Below are 18,159 nucleotides of genomic sequence, written 5' to 3' on the forward strand. Positions count from 1 at the left end.
AAATGTGATGAAACGCTTAATAGTCTGTTTTTTATTGAATGTCTTAGAGAAGCACTGATGCATGGTGTCAGATCTGAAATGTTTCGTTCAACAGAAACAGCCTGACCTGCTGAATGTTTGCAGCACTTTTTAAATGATCTAGTATTAATTGCTTTTATTTAGGAATCCATTGTACATGTTGTTGTGCTGCTGGGAAGGGTTTCTGATATCTCTATTAAGCCATGTTTCCAACATTTCAGGAAGTTTTCTGATCAACTTTCGTTTCATTAGGAAGCTAAATGTGACTTTGTGTGCTAAGAGTTCCGAATCCTATAACCCTCAGTGCTGGGTCTAATAATGCAATGCCTTCTATAATGCATTTTTAACTTTATTTAGATATCATTATAGGTATTGTTTACTTTTACATTACCTATCTCTCAATAATAAAGGCTCTATCTCATCTTAGTTGCAGACACTTTTTGGGGCTAAAGGGCCTGTTTCTGTGCTGCTTTTTTGTTCTCTGCTCTTGCCTAGTTATTAAAGCAGTATATTAAAGCATATAAAACTTTTTTTAACATCTTCCCCATTTCAACAGCTATTAGAACTGTTTGACAGTGAAGATCCACGTGAAAGAGACTTTTTGAAAACAACCCTTCATCGAATCTATGGAAAATTCTTGGGCCTAAGGGCTTATATCCGAAAACAAATCAATAATATATTTTATAGGTATGTACTTTTAATGAGTATTTGTATAAAATTGGATGTTTTGTAATTTACGTGGAATCCAGTATGTTGTCATGGGAAGGGCGGTTGCCATCACTCAGACCAGTCTATCAAGGCCTACTGTATCTCCTGGTTGCTAAACATTTTAACTCCCCATTCCCATACTGACCATTTTGTCCTGGGCCTCCTCCATTGTCAGAGTGATGGCACATGCTAACTGGAGGAACAGCACCTCCTATTTGGCAGCTTATAACCCAATGGTCTGAACATTGAATTCTCCAATTTCAGGTAATCTTATAGAAACGTATAAAATTCTTCAGGGGAACGGGCAGCATCTCTGGAGAGAAGGAATGGGTTACTTTTCAGACTGAAGAAGGGTGTCAACCCGAAATGTCACCCATTCCTTCTCTCCAGCAATGCTCCCTGTCCCACTGAGTTACTCCAACTTTTTGTGTCTATCTTCGATTTAAACCAGTATTTGCAGTTCTTTCCTACACAAATTCTTAAAGGGCCTGTCCCACGTAGGTGTTTTTTTTTTGGGGGGGGGGTTTTCCCCTTCCCGCCACATGGTCGCCGGGGTGTTGCCTGTATGGTCGTGGGTAGTCTCCTCAGTCGCCCAAAGAGTCGTAACGTCTTTTTGGTCGCTGCTGGATTTTCAACAAGTTGAAACATTTTCGGAAACAGTCAGCGACGGTGGGTTTGACGCCAATGAGCGTAGCTTGACTTCTCCTGACGTAGGTGCTGTCGTAGTTGTCGCCAGATTAACGTAGATTGTCACCAGGTGACGTAGGTTGTTGCAGGTGCTGACTTCGTTTTTTTTTTTTGTTAAAGTAATGATTCTATTTCAAATTTAATGTCAAAGGTGGGTCCAGTCGCCGGTTTTTCGGCGACCTGCTAAGACTATGACAGTCACCTAAAAAATAGCCTAAGTGGGACAGGCCCTTCAGGGATTGGACAGGCTATTTGCAGGAAAAATGGTCCCCATGTTGGGGAAGTCCAGAACCAGAGGGTCACAGGTTTAAGACTGAGATGAGGAAAAACTTTTTCAGCCAGAGAGTTGTGAATCTGTGGAAGGCAGTGGAGGCCAATTCACTGGATGTATTTGAGAGAGTTAGATATAGCTCTTGGCTATAATGGAGTATGGGAATATGGGGAGAAAGCAAAAACTGCGTACTGATTCTGGATGATTAGCCATGATCATGTTAAATGGTGGTGCTGGCTCGAAGGACCGAATGACCTACACGTGCACATATTTTCTATGTAACTACCATATTCCCCCGCCCCACCCTGTCCCCCCCCCCCCCTGCACCTCACCTGGACTCGCACTAACTCCTAACCTTCTCCTTCCACCTACATCCCTACCACTAGCTTCACAATCAGCAATTCTTTAATACTTTTGTCTCATACGTTCTGTCCTTTTATCTCTGGCCTCTGTTCAGTCATCTGCCTATCAAAAAATGTCCTCACCTGTATCCCAACTATTACATGCCTGGCTTTGTCCTGCCCTTCCAGCTTTCTTCTCCCCTCTCCCACCCCCACCACATCAATCTGAAGAAAGGTCACAACCTGAAACGTCGTGTTTCCATGTTCCCTTGCAATGCTGCCTGATCTGTTGAGTTACTTCTGCACTTGGTGTTTTTACTACACCATGCGAGTGGGTTTGGAGACTCGTTAGTAACCTTTAGCTACCATTATCTTTCCGTTGTCTAAAAGGCAGGTCAGGATCACACTAGAATACTTTTCCTTTGTCTCACAGCCTAAATGCAGCTTCAACAATACCCAAACCTCCACACTATCTAGAACAAAACAGCACAGTTATAGATTGACTCTCATTCACGCACCCAAACTGTTCCTTTTCTCTAGGTCACTGGCTCATCAGCACTATAGTGTCATGGTGAAAGATTTGCTGCTTCAACCCGCCAAGATGTTGCCAATTCTTCCCAAGCCCAACCTGGCAAGATAATTGTCAGTTTGCACGTTAACTTTTGAGTTATTAGTGAAGTAGGTTTGATCAGTGTACAAATACTCCACTTTTCATTAAATGTCTGGACAGTCACTATCACTGAAGCCAAAAATTTCAGACGCTCAATCTGAAACAAATGGTAACAAATTACGTTGCATAATGGTCATTAAAACAGAAAAAGGAACAGTTGTTTTATTACTGCAGACATTTCCTCTACAATTTAAGATGCATCTGCTTTCTCACGTCTCCACTTTAGTGAAACTTCCTCGATCTGAAATGTTGTCTTTTTCTTTCCGTGCAGATGTTACTTGATATAGCATATTGTGAATCTCTGCCTTTATTGAACTTTTAAAAAAACAACTTGGTGGGTTATCTTGCAAGTTCAACAATTATAAATTATTTGCAATTACTTTTATCCTAGGTTTATTTATGAAACGGAACATCACAATGGTATAGCAGAACTGTTGGAGATTTTAGGAAGGTGAGTAGTTACTTTAAGTAATATGGAGGCATTTTAAAGATCTTGTCATAATGCCCATTAATTTTATATTTTGCTAAAGAACATACTCATTCTACAACATTACAGTGCTATCAACACCATAGGTACATTGTGGAACAGTGCATACATTTAACCATCTTTAACTGAAGCAGGAGATTTTTAAGTAGGTTTGTGGTATATCAAGAGGAAATGTAACCAGGTATATCAAGAGGAAATGTAACCAGGTTGCAAATACTGTTTCAGTCCCATGTGGTAACACAGTTGAATTATACATGCCTGTGAAGAGGCTTATTATTCCAGTGGGTGTCTGCATTAACAAATGTCGTGTTCTGCATTCTGAACTTGTACAGATAAGATCCTAAACTGAAATAAACAAACTTGACTAAAAGCTCCAAATTAATTGCATTATATTTAATGAAGATTTAGCCATGAACCTGTGAAGTTTATCTTTCTCACAGAAACTGACTCCCTTGTTGGTCATGAGTGCTTTCAGATTCGTTGATGTGCGTTTCTATTTTTTTTTACCTCCTAAAGTCTTCCTTTTCGAAGTTCATAAAATAGTTCTGAACCCAAGATCCTTGGATTTCAAGAAGAAAAGTACTAAAATGTGCATTTTGGGGAGAAGTAAATTGGATGTATGTGGGACTCTTCCGCTTTTTGCTTTCGATTTTAATTTTCCGTTCTGATGGTTGCCATTTTGTTTTTGATTTTTATTATTTGGCAAGATTTATTTCAGTTTAAAAAAAACAAAAAAACTAGTTTCAGCAGTTGCTTAAAGACATTGAATAAGTTTAAAATGTTGCTGAAGATGTTGCAGTCTTTACAATATCTCGGTTATGACTAATCTTGTTAGTTTTGTTCTGACTCGAGGCTTTTCACTCCTTGCCGTGCATGCAAGTATTTTCCAAATACTTTTGCACGCAGCTACAAATCTGGAAGATCTATGGCAGAAGTCTTGCTGCAGTGGTTCATTTGCAAAACATTTTACCAGTTGGTTGATCCACGATTCAATGTAGATTCCATTTCCACCATTACCCAAGCAAATGAATAAATCACATTATACTCTAGTTTTTTCATTTCTTTTTTTTTGTAATCCATCCTGCTTCAGAACATGGGATTGATATTTTTAAATTTGTGGGTGCTTTTATCCAGGTAAGTAAATTAGGCGGGTGTTTTATCTAGGTAAGTAATCTTTAAAGTATGGAAAGAACTCATAATGTTTAGATAAATTATATTTTGTTTACTCTAGCTTGTAAATAGTACATGCCACTAATAGTGAGGGAACACCTCAAAAAGAATAATAGGATTGAGCAGTCAACATGGCTTTATGTTGGGAAAATAATGTCTGACTAATCTTTTGGATAAAACAAACTGCTGGAATAACTCAGCAGCTCAGGCAGCAGATGTGTAGCGGCAGCTCAGGCAGCAGATGTGGAGGGAATGAATCTGCGTATGTTTGGGTCAGGATCCTTCTTCAGAGTGATTGTAGCAGAGGGGAGAAAGCTGGAAGTGAGGTTATGGTGGGATAAAGTCTGAAGAAGGGTTTCGGCCCGAAACGTTGCCTATTTCCTTCGCTCCATAGATGCTGCTGCACCCGCTGAGTTTCTCCAGCATTTTTGTGTACCTGTGGTGGGATAAAGCCTGGCTGGATATAGGCGACAGAGGGTTTTAATTCTCAGATGGGTGGACAATGCCAAAGAGATGAAAAGGTGACAAAAGGATGTCAGATGAGGAGAGAAGAGGAATGAAATGAGATGGTATCTGGAGCCTTCCGCCTGGCTTGACGGTAAAGGTCAGCCTGCCAGACTACAACAGCACCTCCCCTGATAATATTGGGATTGTTGCTGAGTGAGCAGAGGGCTGTGCATTCCGAGGGGGTGAGATTGGACTGGGCTAGGGAGTGGAGACGTCAAAACAGTTGATGTCACTCTTGCAGTTGCAAATAAAAAGGTTCAAAGAAGGTAGCAGGCTGGCAGGAGGAGTCCAGGAGGAGGAGGAATGTTGGAGACTGGAGTAAGGGATGTCATTGGGAGTCAAGGGCCGTAAGCACTTTGTCAGAGAAATAAGTGTGGAGGCGAGGGAAGAAGAACTCAACATCATGACTGGTTTGGATCTCATTGAGGTGTGAGCATAGATATATATATATATATATATAGACAGACAGACATTTGCACATAATACAAGGCTAGGTGAGATTGTGAGTGAGGAAGTGTCAGCGAAAATAATGTGGATGAGAACGGGACAGATGAGATGTATTGTGGGACAAATCCAAGGTTATCCACATTGCTAGAGATGACCAATGCAGAGTATCTGTTAAATGGCGATTAGCTGAATATCATCAATCGTCCATAGGAGTCTTGGAGGAGGTGCAGGGAAGATTCAGGGATGCAGGTTTCCCATACTAAAAGAGATTGAGTAGACGAGGAAGGATCTCTTAAAATTTACAAAATTCCCACAGGATTTGATACGCTAAATGCGGAGGATGTTTCTCCTGATGGAGGAGCCCATGACCTAGGGCACTGTTTGAGTACATGTGCCGATTCAAACTTAGGTGAGGAAAAGTGTCTTAACTCGGTGGTGAACTTTGGAATTCCTCTCCCTGCGTAGCTGAACGGCCTCTGTCATTTGTGTTTGTTCAAAATAGATGAATACGTTCCTGACCACTGAACCATGGGATTATGGACACAGTGCTGGAAAATGGTACAGTGGTAGATCAGCCATATTCTTGATAAATGATAGAGCAGACTCAAAATATTGCTCGTATTTCTTACAATCATGCATTATATTCTCTCTGCTTCTGAACATATCTTTGTATATAAAATCATGAGAGGAATAGATAGCCTGAATCAGTCTTTTACCCGGGGTAAGGGGAATTGAGAACCAGAGGGCACAGGTTTAAGGTAAAATAGGAAAGATTTAATAGGAACCTGAGGGGTAACTTATTTTCACAGAGTATGGTGGGTTTCTAAAACAAGCTACCAGAGGAGGTAGTTGAGGCAGGTACAATAAAAACATTTAAAAGACACTTGGACAGGTACATGGATGGAAGACAGGCACGGGTTATTGATTGGGGACGATCAGCCATGATCACCATGAATGGTGGTGTTGGCTCGAAGGGCCGAATGGCCTCCTCCTGCACCTATTTTCTTTGTTTCTATGAAAGGTTCAGAGAGATATGGGCCAAACGTGGGCAGGTGCGACTAGCTTTGATGGGGGATCTTGGTCAGCATGGATGAGTTGGGCTGAAGGGCCTGTTTCTGTGCTCTATGACTATTGACAAAATTCTTGTTTTTCATGTACTTAAATCCTAATCAAGTGCTAGTTTCTTAATAATAATAATAATGATGGATGGGATTTATATAGCGCCTTTCTAATACTCAAGGCGCTTTACATCGCATTATTCATACATTCCTCAGTCACACTCGGTGGTGGTAAGCTACTTCTGTAGCCACGGCTGCCCTGGGGCAGACTGACGGAAGCGTGGCTGCCAATCTGCGCCTACGGCCCCTCCGACCACCACCAATCACTCACACACATTCACACACATTCACACACAGGCAAAGGTGGGTGAAGTGTCTTGCCCAAGGACACAACGATAGTATGCACTCCAAGCGGGATTCGAACCGGCTACCTTCCGGTCGCCAGCCGAACACTTAGCCCATTGTGGCATCTGTCGTCCCAATAGTACAAATGTTCTCATACATTCAAGAGTTCTATCCGGTAACAATAAATCTTTATCTCTCTACCTCGTCTATATCTCTCCTTTCTTGTATCACTGACCCGAAACGTCACCCATTCCTTCTGTCCTGCTGAGTTACTCCAGCTTTTTGTGTCTATCTTCAGTTTAAACCAGCATCTGCAGTTCCTTCTGACACAAAATTAATGTCAGGTAATTACTGCCTGCCATCTGCTGTTCTTGCCTACCTAAGAGTTGGAAGTTTTCCAAAAGCAATATAATCATCAAAGCAGCACCTTGAAATGATTGAAAGTGAGAGGCCATATACAAATGCAATTATTTATCTTGTTAGCACATTAATTAATCATTCTTCATCTGCAGCTGAGTGTTAATTCCTTCACAACAATGATGATGGCATCATAACCAAGCAGTTTTTCATTAACATTTATACCGCATACATATTTCATGAACGTTATGAAATTTTAGCCAGTAAATTGCCAATAGTTTTTACACTTAAACAGCTGGCAAGTTGAGTTTGACTGAAACATGTTGGAGTCTGAAGAACCTTATTCATTAATTTGTGTTAAATATTTTTTGATATTTGGTGCAGTCAATTTTCAAAAGTTCACATTCTTAATTACTCCGGCTTGATGACTACTCTTAATGGTACATTCATTGAAAACTACTATCTGTAGAAGGACTTGTTCGACACACAAAGTCTCTTACTAAGTATCTTTATTAAGTCATTACACACATTGTGCTCTAGCTGTCCGTGGTCATCACTGGGACTAGAGAGCGAGCTAGAGGCGGGGAAGCTACAATTATACAGGAGACAATGGGGAGTGGTTAGTAGTGGTGAGGTCACTATGTTAAAGGAGCATGCACTGATCTACATCCTTCCTCTTGGAAACAAAGCGACCACGGCTCATACGCTAGAGGCAAACCAGAAACAGTTGGAAAACATTATGAAGCAGACTACTCGCACACTCCGTACCGGACAGGCGGCTTGACCAAACGCCCAGAGCGGGTGCGCAACCCGCCTTCCCCTTCCACCGCAGGAGCTACAGGAACGGGGGCAGGGACAGAGATGGGAGAACCGGGAGACAAACGCCCAGGGGAAGGAGGAGAACGGGGTGAAGGAACGGGCACCTCAGCAGGTGAAGACGGAGAAAGAGGACCGCGTGGGCTGGGCACCATGAGCTGAGAGGGAAGAGTCCGTGGCATGCGAGGAGTGACAGGGGCAGGAGGAGTGGCAGGCGGCGGTGAATGGACTGGCGGAGGTGAATGGACAGGCGGCGGGGAATGGACAGGCGGCGAATACGGGTCCGCGGGAGGCGGAGCAGGCTCGTTGACAAGCAGCAGGTGCTGGCGTGTCCGACGGTACACAGTGCCCTCGTAATTAACCAGGTAGGACCGGGGAGAGTCGGCGTTGCCAACGACAACGGCCAGCCGGTGATGACCGGAGGTGGACATCATCCGGACAACCTGGCCTGGGAACAGACGGGGAAGCAGTCGGGAAGATTTTCAAAGGAGCGCTTTTGGATGACCTGTTTCTCGATGATGCGCTCCGTGACAGCGGCAGGGCTGCGGACAGCGGGCTTTAGAGATTGCTGAGAAACCGGGAGAGGGGGTCTAGTGGTGCGGGACATGAGGCGCTGGGCAGGCGAACCAAGTGCGGGGTCCCGGGAAATGTTGCGGAGGTTGAGGAGGGCAAGATAGAAGTCTGAATGGGCAAGATGACAATGTTCCAGCAGCTCCTTGGCACTGCGGACAGCGCGCTCCGCAAGGCCGTTGCTCTGCGGGTACTCGGGGCTGCTGGTGATGTGGCGAAAGTTCCATTGGGTGGCGAAGGCGGCGAACTCTGCGCTGGAAAACTGTCCGCCGTTGTCGGATTGGAGAGTCACCGGGGAACCAAAGGTAGAAAAGTGGCGGCGAAGCTTCCCGATGACGGCAGCAGACGTGAGGGAAGGCAGCTGGTCCACCTCGAACCAGCTGGAGTAGGAGTCCACCAGGACCAGGAAGTGTTTGCCACGCCATTCGAAGATGTCAGTGGCGACAGCCATCCACGGCAACTCGGGAGCCGGCTGCTGCATGAGAGGTTGGCGTTGTTGATGAGGCAGTAGGCTGTTGCAGGCAGCACAGGCGGAGACCCTGTCACGAATCTCCTGAATCATGCCCGGCCAGAAAAACTGGGCTTGGGCCTGGGACAAAGTGGCCTCCACCCCGGGGTGACCGTTGTGTGCGGTTTGGTAGTAGTGATCACGCAGAGCGTCCGGCACCACGACCTTGTGACCCTTCACCACCACGCCGTTGTGCAGCACCCGAACCAGGAAGTAGGGCACGGCACCGGCCGGTAGGGAAGAGCGTCGGTCAGGCCAGCCACGGCGGATGACGCCCGCAAGCTGTTGCAGGGCAGGATCAGCGGCAGTGTGTTTGACCAGGGACTGCATCTGCCAAGAAGGAACAATGTTAACATTCAGTACCATCAGGTCAGACGAATCGTATGGATGGCGGGCAACGGAAGGGAGCGGCGCATGGGACAATGTGTCGGCCACGAACATTTCCTTGCACTTGCGGTACACAATGTTGAACGTGAATCGTTGGAGCTGCAGCATCATTCGCTGCAACCGCGAGGAGGCCGCATGGATAGGCTTGTTCAAGATAGAGACCAGCGGCTGGTGGTCAGTTTCAATGGTGAAAGTGTTGCCCAGAATGTAGTCCTTGAATTTGGAGCATGCGAACACCACGGCAAGGAGCTCCTTCTCGATCTGAGCGTAGCGCTGCTCAGCAGGGGTCATGGTGCGAGAGGCATAGGAAACAGGCAGCTGCCGATCGTCCTGGAGCTGCAGGCAGGCAGCACCGAGTCCGAACCGAGATGCATCGCAGGTGAGGACGATTGGCCTGTTCAGGTCAAAGTACGTTAAAGTCGGGGTGCGTGCGAGCTTGGACTTCAGGGCTACGAATGCCGACTGGTGATGCGGTGATACACTATCATTGTGATAAATTGCAGAATAGCAATTATTAAGTTTTTAATTTAAAATAACGTAATGTGTCAGTGGATCAATAATGACTTATCAGACATTTGTCCAAAATCGGGATTAATGTGTAATTTCTGGGATCTTTGATACATGGGAACATGTATCATAAGCAATTATTATACAGGTGCACAACCTTTTATCCGAAAGCCTTGGGACCAGACACTTCTCGGATTTCGGAATTTTTCGGATTTCGGAATGGAAGATTTTTAGCGTAGATTAGGTAGGCTTGAAAAGTCTGGAGCGGCTGCCTCCTCCCCGGAGACCGGGGAATCATTGTAAATCATTGCTTAAATGTTAGTTTGGAGGGATTTTATGTGGTGGGGGGGGGGGTGAAGGGGGAAACTTTAATTCTTAGTCCCCTACCTGGTCGGAGAGGCGGGGAGCGGGCAATGCCTTACTGGGTCGCCGTGCAGTAAGCTCCGGAGCGCTGTGGCCGCCGACTCTCAACATCGCGGAGCTGGGGGCTTGCGGGCGTCCGGCCGCGGGCGGTGCCGGTTGGAGCTCCGACCCCGGCAACTCTACTCCTGGCTGCGCGGCGCTCCAAATCCAGCGCCGCCCGCGGCCGGACGCCCGCAGCCCCAGCTCCGCGATGTTGGGAGTCGGCGGCGTCGCAGCGCTGGGATACCAGCGGGGAGCGGGCAATGCCTTACCGGGTCACCGTGCGGTAAGCTCCGGAGCGCTGTGGCCGCCGACACACAACATCGCGGAGCTGGGGCTGCGGGCGTCTGGCCGCGGGCCGCGCTGGATTTGGAGCGCAGCGCAGCCAGGGGTAGAGTTGCCGGGGTCGGAGCTACAACCGGCGCCGCCCGCGGCCGGACGCCCGCAGACCCAGCTCCGCGATGTTGGGAGTCGGCGGCCACAGCGCTCCGGAGCTTACTGCACGGCGACCTGGTAAGGCATTGCCCGCTCCCCGCCTCTCCGACCAGGTAGGGGACTAAGAATTAACGTTTCCCCCTTCACCCCCCCTCCTTCACATAAAAGCCCTCCAAACTAACTGGCTAACATTTAAGCAATGATTTACAGATGTTTAAGTGTCTCCCCGGTCTCCGGGGAGGAGGCAACCGCTACAGTAGTACAGACCTGGGTTGACCGTGGGTCGTTTCGGGTCAAGTTTGGCGCCAAACGCGAGCTTTGGTGTGCCGACGACATCCTGGAAAAAATGTCCGGTTTTCGGAGCTTTTCGGTTTCCGGAACTCTGGATAAAAGGTTGTGCACCTGTTCTCTCAAGTACTGTACTACCAAATACACCCATTCAGTGGAACAAAAATAATTTTCACATGGCAGTATCACCAGAACAATAAGTGAATTTGTAGCTTTTTGATGGTTGTTTTATTCTAATATTCTCCAAGAAAGACTTCACTAGATTTTTTTTTATGAGCAGGACATTTTTAGGCTGATAATGCAAGGTAATATCTCTTGTTTTGAAGCACCTGTGTTTTACATTTGTAATATTAAAGGGAGAAATTCAGCTAGGATTGAAAACATTGTGACGGCACCTGGTGGTAACCCAAAGGCACAACGAACCATCGGCTCTAGAGGGCGGCGTCTTTGTGTGGGAGGCGCTAGGCACGGAGTCGGTACCCGAGTTGGTATTTAAGGCCGGGCCACGCCTGTGTCTGGCGAGGAGTAGGGAGCTGTATTGGAGAGAATAAACACGTCTAGTGCACACAACTCGTGTCTGACTAGTTTCTGGCTGTACTCCTGCGAGTCCCCGCCACATTGGTGACCCCCGACGCCCAGGAGTGTAATCCTGGAAAGGAGATTTGAAAAAATGCATTCTACCGCTGTCACCTTCGACGCAGTCTCCCTAAAGCTACCTACATTCTGGACCTCGCAGCCGGGGGTTTGGTTTCGACAGACCGAATCCCAATTTTACATCCGCGGACGAGACTCGCTATCACTATGTGGTAAGCGCTATTGACCAGCAGTCGGCCGTTCGGGTCATTCCTTACCTGGATAATCCGCCGGAAGCGGGTAAGTACGCAGGCCTCGAGCTGCTGCTGGGGATCTATGGGCCGAGCCGAATGCAGCGCGCCTGTCGGGTCCTTAACATGGGAGGGCTCGGCGACCAGATGATCTCGGCCCTCATGAGCCAGATGCTCACGCTCATGGGTGACCACTTGCCCAGCCCGCTCTTTGAATTTACCTACCAGCAGCAGTCGCCCTGGCAGGCCCAGCGACCCAGGACCACGCTCACAAGAACCACAGACAAGACAAGTTGCACAGGAGAGGAGGATGGCTAAGCCACAGACCAGACAAGTTGCACAGGAGAGGAGGATGGCTGAACAGGACCCAGGAGATCCAAAGAGAAGAATGTGGTGTTTTTACCATCAGCCTGGGTTTCAGCAGCCGGCCAATGCCGCCAGCCATGTTCGTTTCCGGGAATCGGCAGCGCCGGCTGCCGATAGTCACCACAGTGGCCGGCAGGATCCATCGACTGTATGTCTGGGACCGACGCTCGGGCTTCAGATTCTTGGTGGACACCGGGGCGGATCCGGGTCAGCGCATTGCCCCCATCTGGACTCGATCTTCGTGCTGGTAAGAGGGGCACCCCGTTAACTGCCGCGAATAGCAGTTCAATCCACAGATATGGGTCCGCACAGTTCATGTCATTTTCGGCGCGTGCCATTTCACCTGGACGTGGCCCAACCGCTGCTGGCCACAGATTTCTTGTGGGCGCAGTCGCTCCTCATGGACGTGAGGGGCCAACGTCTCTTCCATGCGTCAACTTGTGAGAAGATCTCCTTGCGTTCCACTGCGCCCACCGCATCGGTCGGCAACCCCGTAGCGGCGGTGAACAATGTCTACGCACAGGTACTGGCTGAGTTTCCGGACATTATCACCCCCAAGTTTAGCTCGGCCAGCCTGAGGCATGGTGTAATGCACCATATTATGACATCGGGTCCACTGCTCCACGCCCGCGCCCGTATATGTTCGCTCCTGGCGAGCTCCTCATAGCAAAGGCGGAATTTCGGAGTATGGAGGCCCATGGGCCTCCCTGCTTCACATGGTGCCGAAGGTGTCCGGCGGCTGGAGGACCTGTGGGGACTACCGCCGCCTTAACGAGTCCACAAGCGCTGACCGTTACCCTATTCCCCACATAAAGGACTTCTCAGCACATCTGGCCGGGGCTAGGTTGTATCCAAGATCGGCCTAGTCCTGGGATATCACCAGATCACCGTGCGACTGGAGGATGTCCCCAAGATGGCAATTATCACCCCGTTCGGGTTGTTCGAGTTTCTGCGGATGCCCTTCAGTCTTAAGAACGCCGCGCAGACCTTTCAGCGCCTGATGGACACCATGGTGCGCGGGCTCGACTTCCTGTTGTCTACTTGGATAAGCGAGAGGAACGCTACGCCCGCCTGCGTCCACCCTTTCAGAGCCTCACTGACCTTGACCTCGTAATTAACCCTGGCAAGTGCCAATTCGGCCTTTTGGCCATCAACTTCCTGGGGCATTGGGTGACACAGCCGGACAGGGTTGAGGCAATCCGTCAGTTCCCATCGGCCTGCTACGGTTCGTGGTCTCCGGGAGTTAGTAGGGATGGTCACATTTTACCACCGGTTCGTTCCGGCGGCTGCCAAACTTTTGCGGTCGCGTTTTCCAGTTGCTGACAGGTAAGCAACGGGAGATAAAGTGGGACGCTGTCGCCATGGCGGCGTTTGAAGGTGCGATGGAGGCCTTGGCTCAGGCGACTATGCTCGTGCATCCGTCGGCCGATGCCCCCACAGCCCTTACCGTGGATGCCTCTGACTCTGCGGTCGGCGGCATTCTGGAACAGTCGGTAAAGGGCCTCTCGCCTTCTTCAGCCATCACCTGAGCGCTGTGCAGCGTTACAGCGCTTTCGACCGGGAGTTGCTCGCCTTACACCTCGCAGTACGGCACTTCCGGTACTTCCTCGAGGGCCTTTCCTTCATAGCCTTCACGGACCACAAGTCCCTCACTTTTGCTTTCGCGAAGGGTTCGGATCCTTGGTCCGCCCGTCAGCAGCGCCATCTTGCGGCCATTTCGAAGTATACAAAGTCCGGAAAATCGCCGGGAAATGCATCCTCGTGGCGGATACTTTGTCCTGTCCGGCAATTGCAGCCATGCTTAACCCGGCCTCGGGAATAGATTACTCCACCTTGGCGGCGGCCCAGCTGGTGGATGATGAGATGCTGGCGTACCGCACCGCGATCTCTGGCTTGGTGCTTGAGGACGTGCCGTTGGATCCCTCCGGTTCCATCCTCTATGATGTATCCACGGGTCAGCCGAGGCCTATCGTTCCGGCGGCCTGGCGCCGTCACGTCTTTGAGGTGATCCATGGGCTGGCCCACCCATCCATCCGGGCCACGGTCGCTATGGTGGCCGCAAGCTTTATGTGGCACGGACTTTGGAAGCATGGTTGCTCGCTGGGCCCGGGGTGCATCCTGTGCCAGACATCAAAGGTGCATAGACATGTCCGGGCGCCCGCTCAAGAATTTGCAGTGCCACGCTAGCGGTTCGATCACGTACACGTGGACAACGTGGGGCCACTGCCTTCGTCCCAGGGTGTATCACACCTGCTTACGGTGGTTGACCGTTTTACGCGGTGGCCTGAGGCCATCCCGCTCATGGACATTTCAACTCGGTCGTGCCCTCGTGGCAACTTGGATTGCCCGCTTTGGGGTTCCACTTCAAATCACGTCCGACCGGGGCACCCAGTTCACTTCTGAACTCTGGTCCGCCATGGCCTGTCTGTTGGGGACGCAGCTCCACCACGCGACAGCGTACCATCCCCAGTCGAATAGGTTGGTGGAGCGGTTCCACCGCTGTCTGAAGGCCGCCCTGGCTCGTCTCACAGGCCTTGGGTGGATGGACGAGTTGCCATGGGTCCTGTTGGGGATTCGGACGGCCCCCAATGAGGATCTGTCATCGTCCTCCGTGGAGTTGATATATGGTGCTCTGCTCACCGTCCCCGGGGAGTTTTTCCCTGCTACTGATGGGGCCCAGGAGCCGCCGTCATCGGTGCTGGTCCGCTTGCAGGAGAGGGTCGGCGCCCCGTTTCCCATCCCAACGTCGCGTCATAGAGTGGCCCCTTCCCATGTGCCACTACCGCTGATAGACTGCCTGTAAGATTTTCTTTGCCGTGTATGAAGGTCCCTTTCGCGTGCTGCGGCATGAGCCTACTACATTTGAGTTAGACATGGGAGGCCGGCGTGAAACGGTGTCTGTGGCTTGTTTGAAATCGGCCCACTTGGACCTGAGCGAGCCAGTCCATGTGGCTCAACCACCCTGTCACAGGCGTCTGCCGTCCCGGGCTCCTGGAGATTCTTCCAAACCGAGCTAGCCCCCAGGGCGTGGGATTGTATCTACGCGTTCGGGCTGCATCGTGCGGCGTCCCGTCCGGTTCGGTGAGGAGTAGGGAGCTGTATTGGAGAGAATAAACACGTCTAGTGCACACAACTCATGTCCCACTAGTTTCTGGCTGGACTCCTGCGAGTCTCCGCCACAACATTAAGATTTGCAGTGGCATTGGGTAAGCCCATAATTTGGATCATAACATTATTAATTTTAATTAAACAAAATTAATTTCTTTCATATCAGAATATGCTTTAAGAGACTAAGCATCCTAAATGATCTTTGAAGGTTTTATAATTGAAATGTTCTGCTGAGATAAGGAGAAAAAAAACATAAATAAATAAATTCAATTTGTTTTCAACTATTATTTCTTGATGCATGTATAAATGATGGCTTTATGTTCTGGAAAATGTCCATACAGTCAGTTTTCTGGTAAAACAGCTCCTTCCCTCACCCCTAACCCTGGGCGACCCCCAATGTGGGGGTCGCCCGTATTTGATTTCATTGGCCAGGCATAGTAAAGCTGGGGTGATGTTGGTGGGATCATGCTGGAATTAAATGTTACTCAGGCCAGAACAGAAATAAAGGAACTCTATCTGAAACGTCACCTATTCTGAGCAGAGGTCCTTCTGTAGTTGTATAGGGCCCTAGTCTGACCCACTGAGTTACTCCAGCTTTTTGTGCCCCCCCCCCCCCCTTCCATCTCATCTGGCCAAATTTCACGAATTCAAATTCTACTTGACTAAGCTAGTGAAATTATTTTGCAATCTCTTTCAAGGTTTTTCAGCTCCCATCTTGCTTTTTCTACCAAACTATATTCTTGCAGCAAACCTTTTTTAATTTGTACTTTCTGCTTTTTATCAGGAGCAAGTTTCTAATGAGAGCTCAAGTCTTTTACGCCTGATCATTAAGTTCTTGTGAGCCGCCTTATGAAATGGCACCCTTGACCTATGTTTTTGCTAATGCATGAAGTAACTGTATCCACAGCATGACAGATGTTTTCCTCGGTAAACTGTGTCACTTTTCAGTCCATTGTATTATAAACTAGTACTTTGGAATGGTTAACATTTTTGTCCCAAAGTAATTGTGTAAATGAAGATATTATCTCACTTTCTGCTGAGTTGATTCTGCAGCTGTTCTTTTTATTTGTCTACTGATAGAAAGATGGAGTAATAAGCCATTCTTGTTGTTTCAGTCATAGTCAAATTGTTTAATTAGCTAATCTTTTTTTTCTTTTTCTTTGCTTCAGTATAATTAATGGATTTGCGTTGCCATTAAAAGAAGAGCACAAGGTTTTCCTGTTGAAAGTATTGTTACCACTTCACAAAGTAAAATCTCTCAGTGTCTACCATCCACAGGTAATTTGACATTTTGTTAATTATTGAAGTAGAGGTTCTTAAATATTTGAAGGCAGGAATTTACTATTTCTCGTCAGACCTGTTTACATGTTAATTCATTTTATCCATTGTGTGTAAGTCAAAGTGTGATGTTGACTCCAAAGCGTGGTTTCATTTTTTTAATAAACCGAGGAAAAGATTATTTAGGTCATCCTTTTAATCTTACTCTTGAGGATATCTCAATGTCCATACAGAAATGCATCCTGTTGTCTTTTGAGCCTACTTATACTAGATTTAGTGATATTTGTTTTTGTGATGACTTTTTGTATGTGTGTAATATTTGAGAACTTTGAGCAGAACTATTCCACAAGTACTTAACCATTCTAATTTTCAAAGTCGCAAATGATCATTTGCAGTTTAATATCTGCTTATAATGCATTTTGCAATCCGCACCATTTTATATTTTTGGTATTTATATATATGCATTTGGCCCCGGGTTCACTTTGTAATGGACTGTCAACACTGGTCGTTCACACTGGTGTGATCTATGAATTTATCTGCATGAATTTTAGAGTGGATCTGATACTGACACTTAAATGTAGTTGGATCCAATTGTGTAAAGTGGATTTGTCACATTAAAATATTTAGCAAAGAATAATTAGCTGAAGTTTTTTGAAATATGTCCCAATGTTCAAAACCACCATTATTGCATACAGTTTAGGTCTCCTAATCTGAGGAAAGACATTCTTGCCATAGAGGGAGTACAGAGAAGGTTCACCAGACTGATTCCCGGGATGTCAGGACTTTCATATGAAGAAAGACTGGATAGACTCGGTTTGTACTCGCTAGAATTTAGAAGATTGAGGAGGGATCTTATAGAAACTTACAAAATTCTTAAGGGGTTGGACAGGCTAGATGCAGGAAGATTGTTCCCGATGTTGGGGAAGTCCAGAACAAGGGGTCACAGTTTAAGGATAAGGGGGAAATCTTTTAGGACCGAGATGAGGAAAACATTTTTCACACAGAGAGTGGTGAATCTCTGGAATTCTCTGCCACAGAAGGTAGTTGAGGCCAGTTCATTGGCTATATTTAAGAGGGAGTTAGATGTGGCCCTTGTGGCTAAAGGGATCAGGGGGTATGGAGAGAAGGCAGGTACAGGATACTGAGTTGGATGATCAGCCATGATCATATTGAATGGCGGTGCAGGCTCGAAGGGCCGAATGGCCTACTCCTGCACCTATTTTCTGTGTTACTGTTTCCCTTGTGCGAGATGGTGAGATCCAGACAGGAGAAAAGTTTGTGTGGCTGAAAATGGGGTGACACCCCAGGAACCCTCTCAGGTTTTGACATTGGCACAGAACCGTGGCTTTGATATATGGAGTCATTTAAAACTAACATTTGATGTAATTTATTAATTAGTAGTAACTAAGAAAGATTTATTCATGAGCTTGCTTTAAAGGACATGCACATCATAAACAATAACTTCTCTATGCTCTGGTTGGGAATCCCAGTTCAGATGAATGGGAATCTCCATTCTATGCCAGATCTATGGTTTGATAGCATTGGAGAGGCAGTTTCCCTGCAGTCCTAGCAAGAACAGGCTCCGTTGCTGGACTCCAAGGAGC

General features: G+C 47.5%; 1 protein-coding gene across 2 annotated transcripts in view; it reads left to right on the forward strand.

Moving 5' to 3' along the window:
* The window catches only part of ppp2r5c (protein phosphatase 2 regulatory subunit B'gamma), a 113,709-nt gene that overhangs the window by 71,093 nt on the left and 24,457 nt on the right, over positions 1–18,159 (forward strand). For both annotated transcript variants that reach the window (XM_033026521.1, XM_033026523.1), the window contains 3 exons: positions 575–705; positions 3,087–3,146; positions 16,447–16,555. In XM_033026521.1, the coding sequence (XP_032882412.1) occupies positions 575–705; positions 3,087–3,146; positions 16,447–16,555 (300 nt within the window). The remainder of the gene's footprint in view (positions 1–574; positions 706–3,086; positions 3,147–16,446; positions 16,556–18,159) is intronic.

This window comes from Amblyraja radiata, chromosome 9 (genome assembly GCF_010909765.2).
Source record: "Amblyraja radiata isolate CabotCenter1 chromosome 9, sAmbRad1.1.pri, whole genome shotgun sequence".
Lineage (NCBI taxonomy): Eukaryota > Metazoa > Chordata > Chondrichthyes > Rajiformes > Rajidae > Amblyraja > Amblyraja radiata.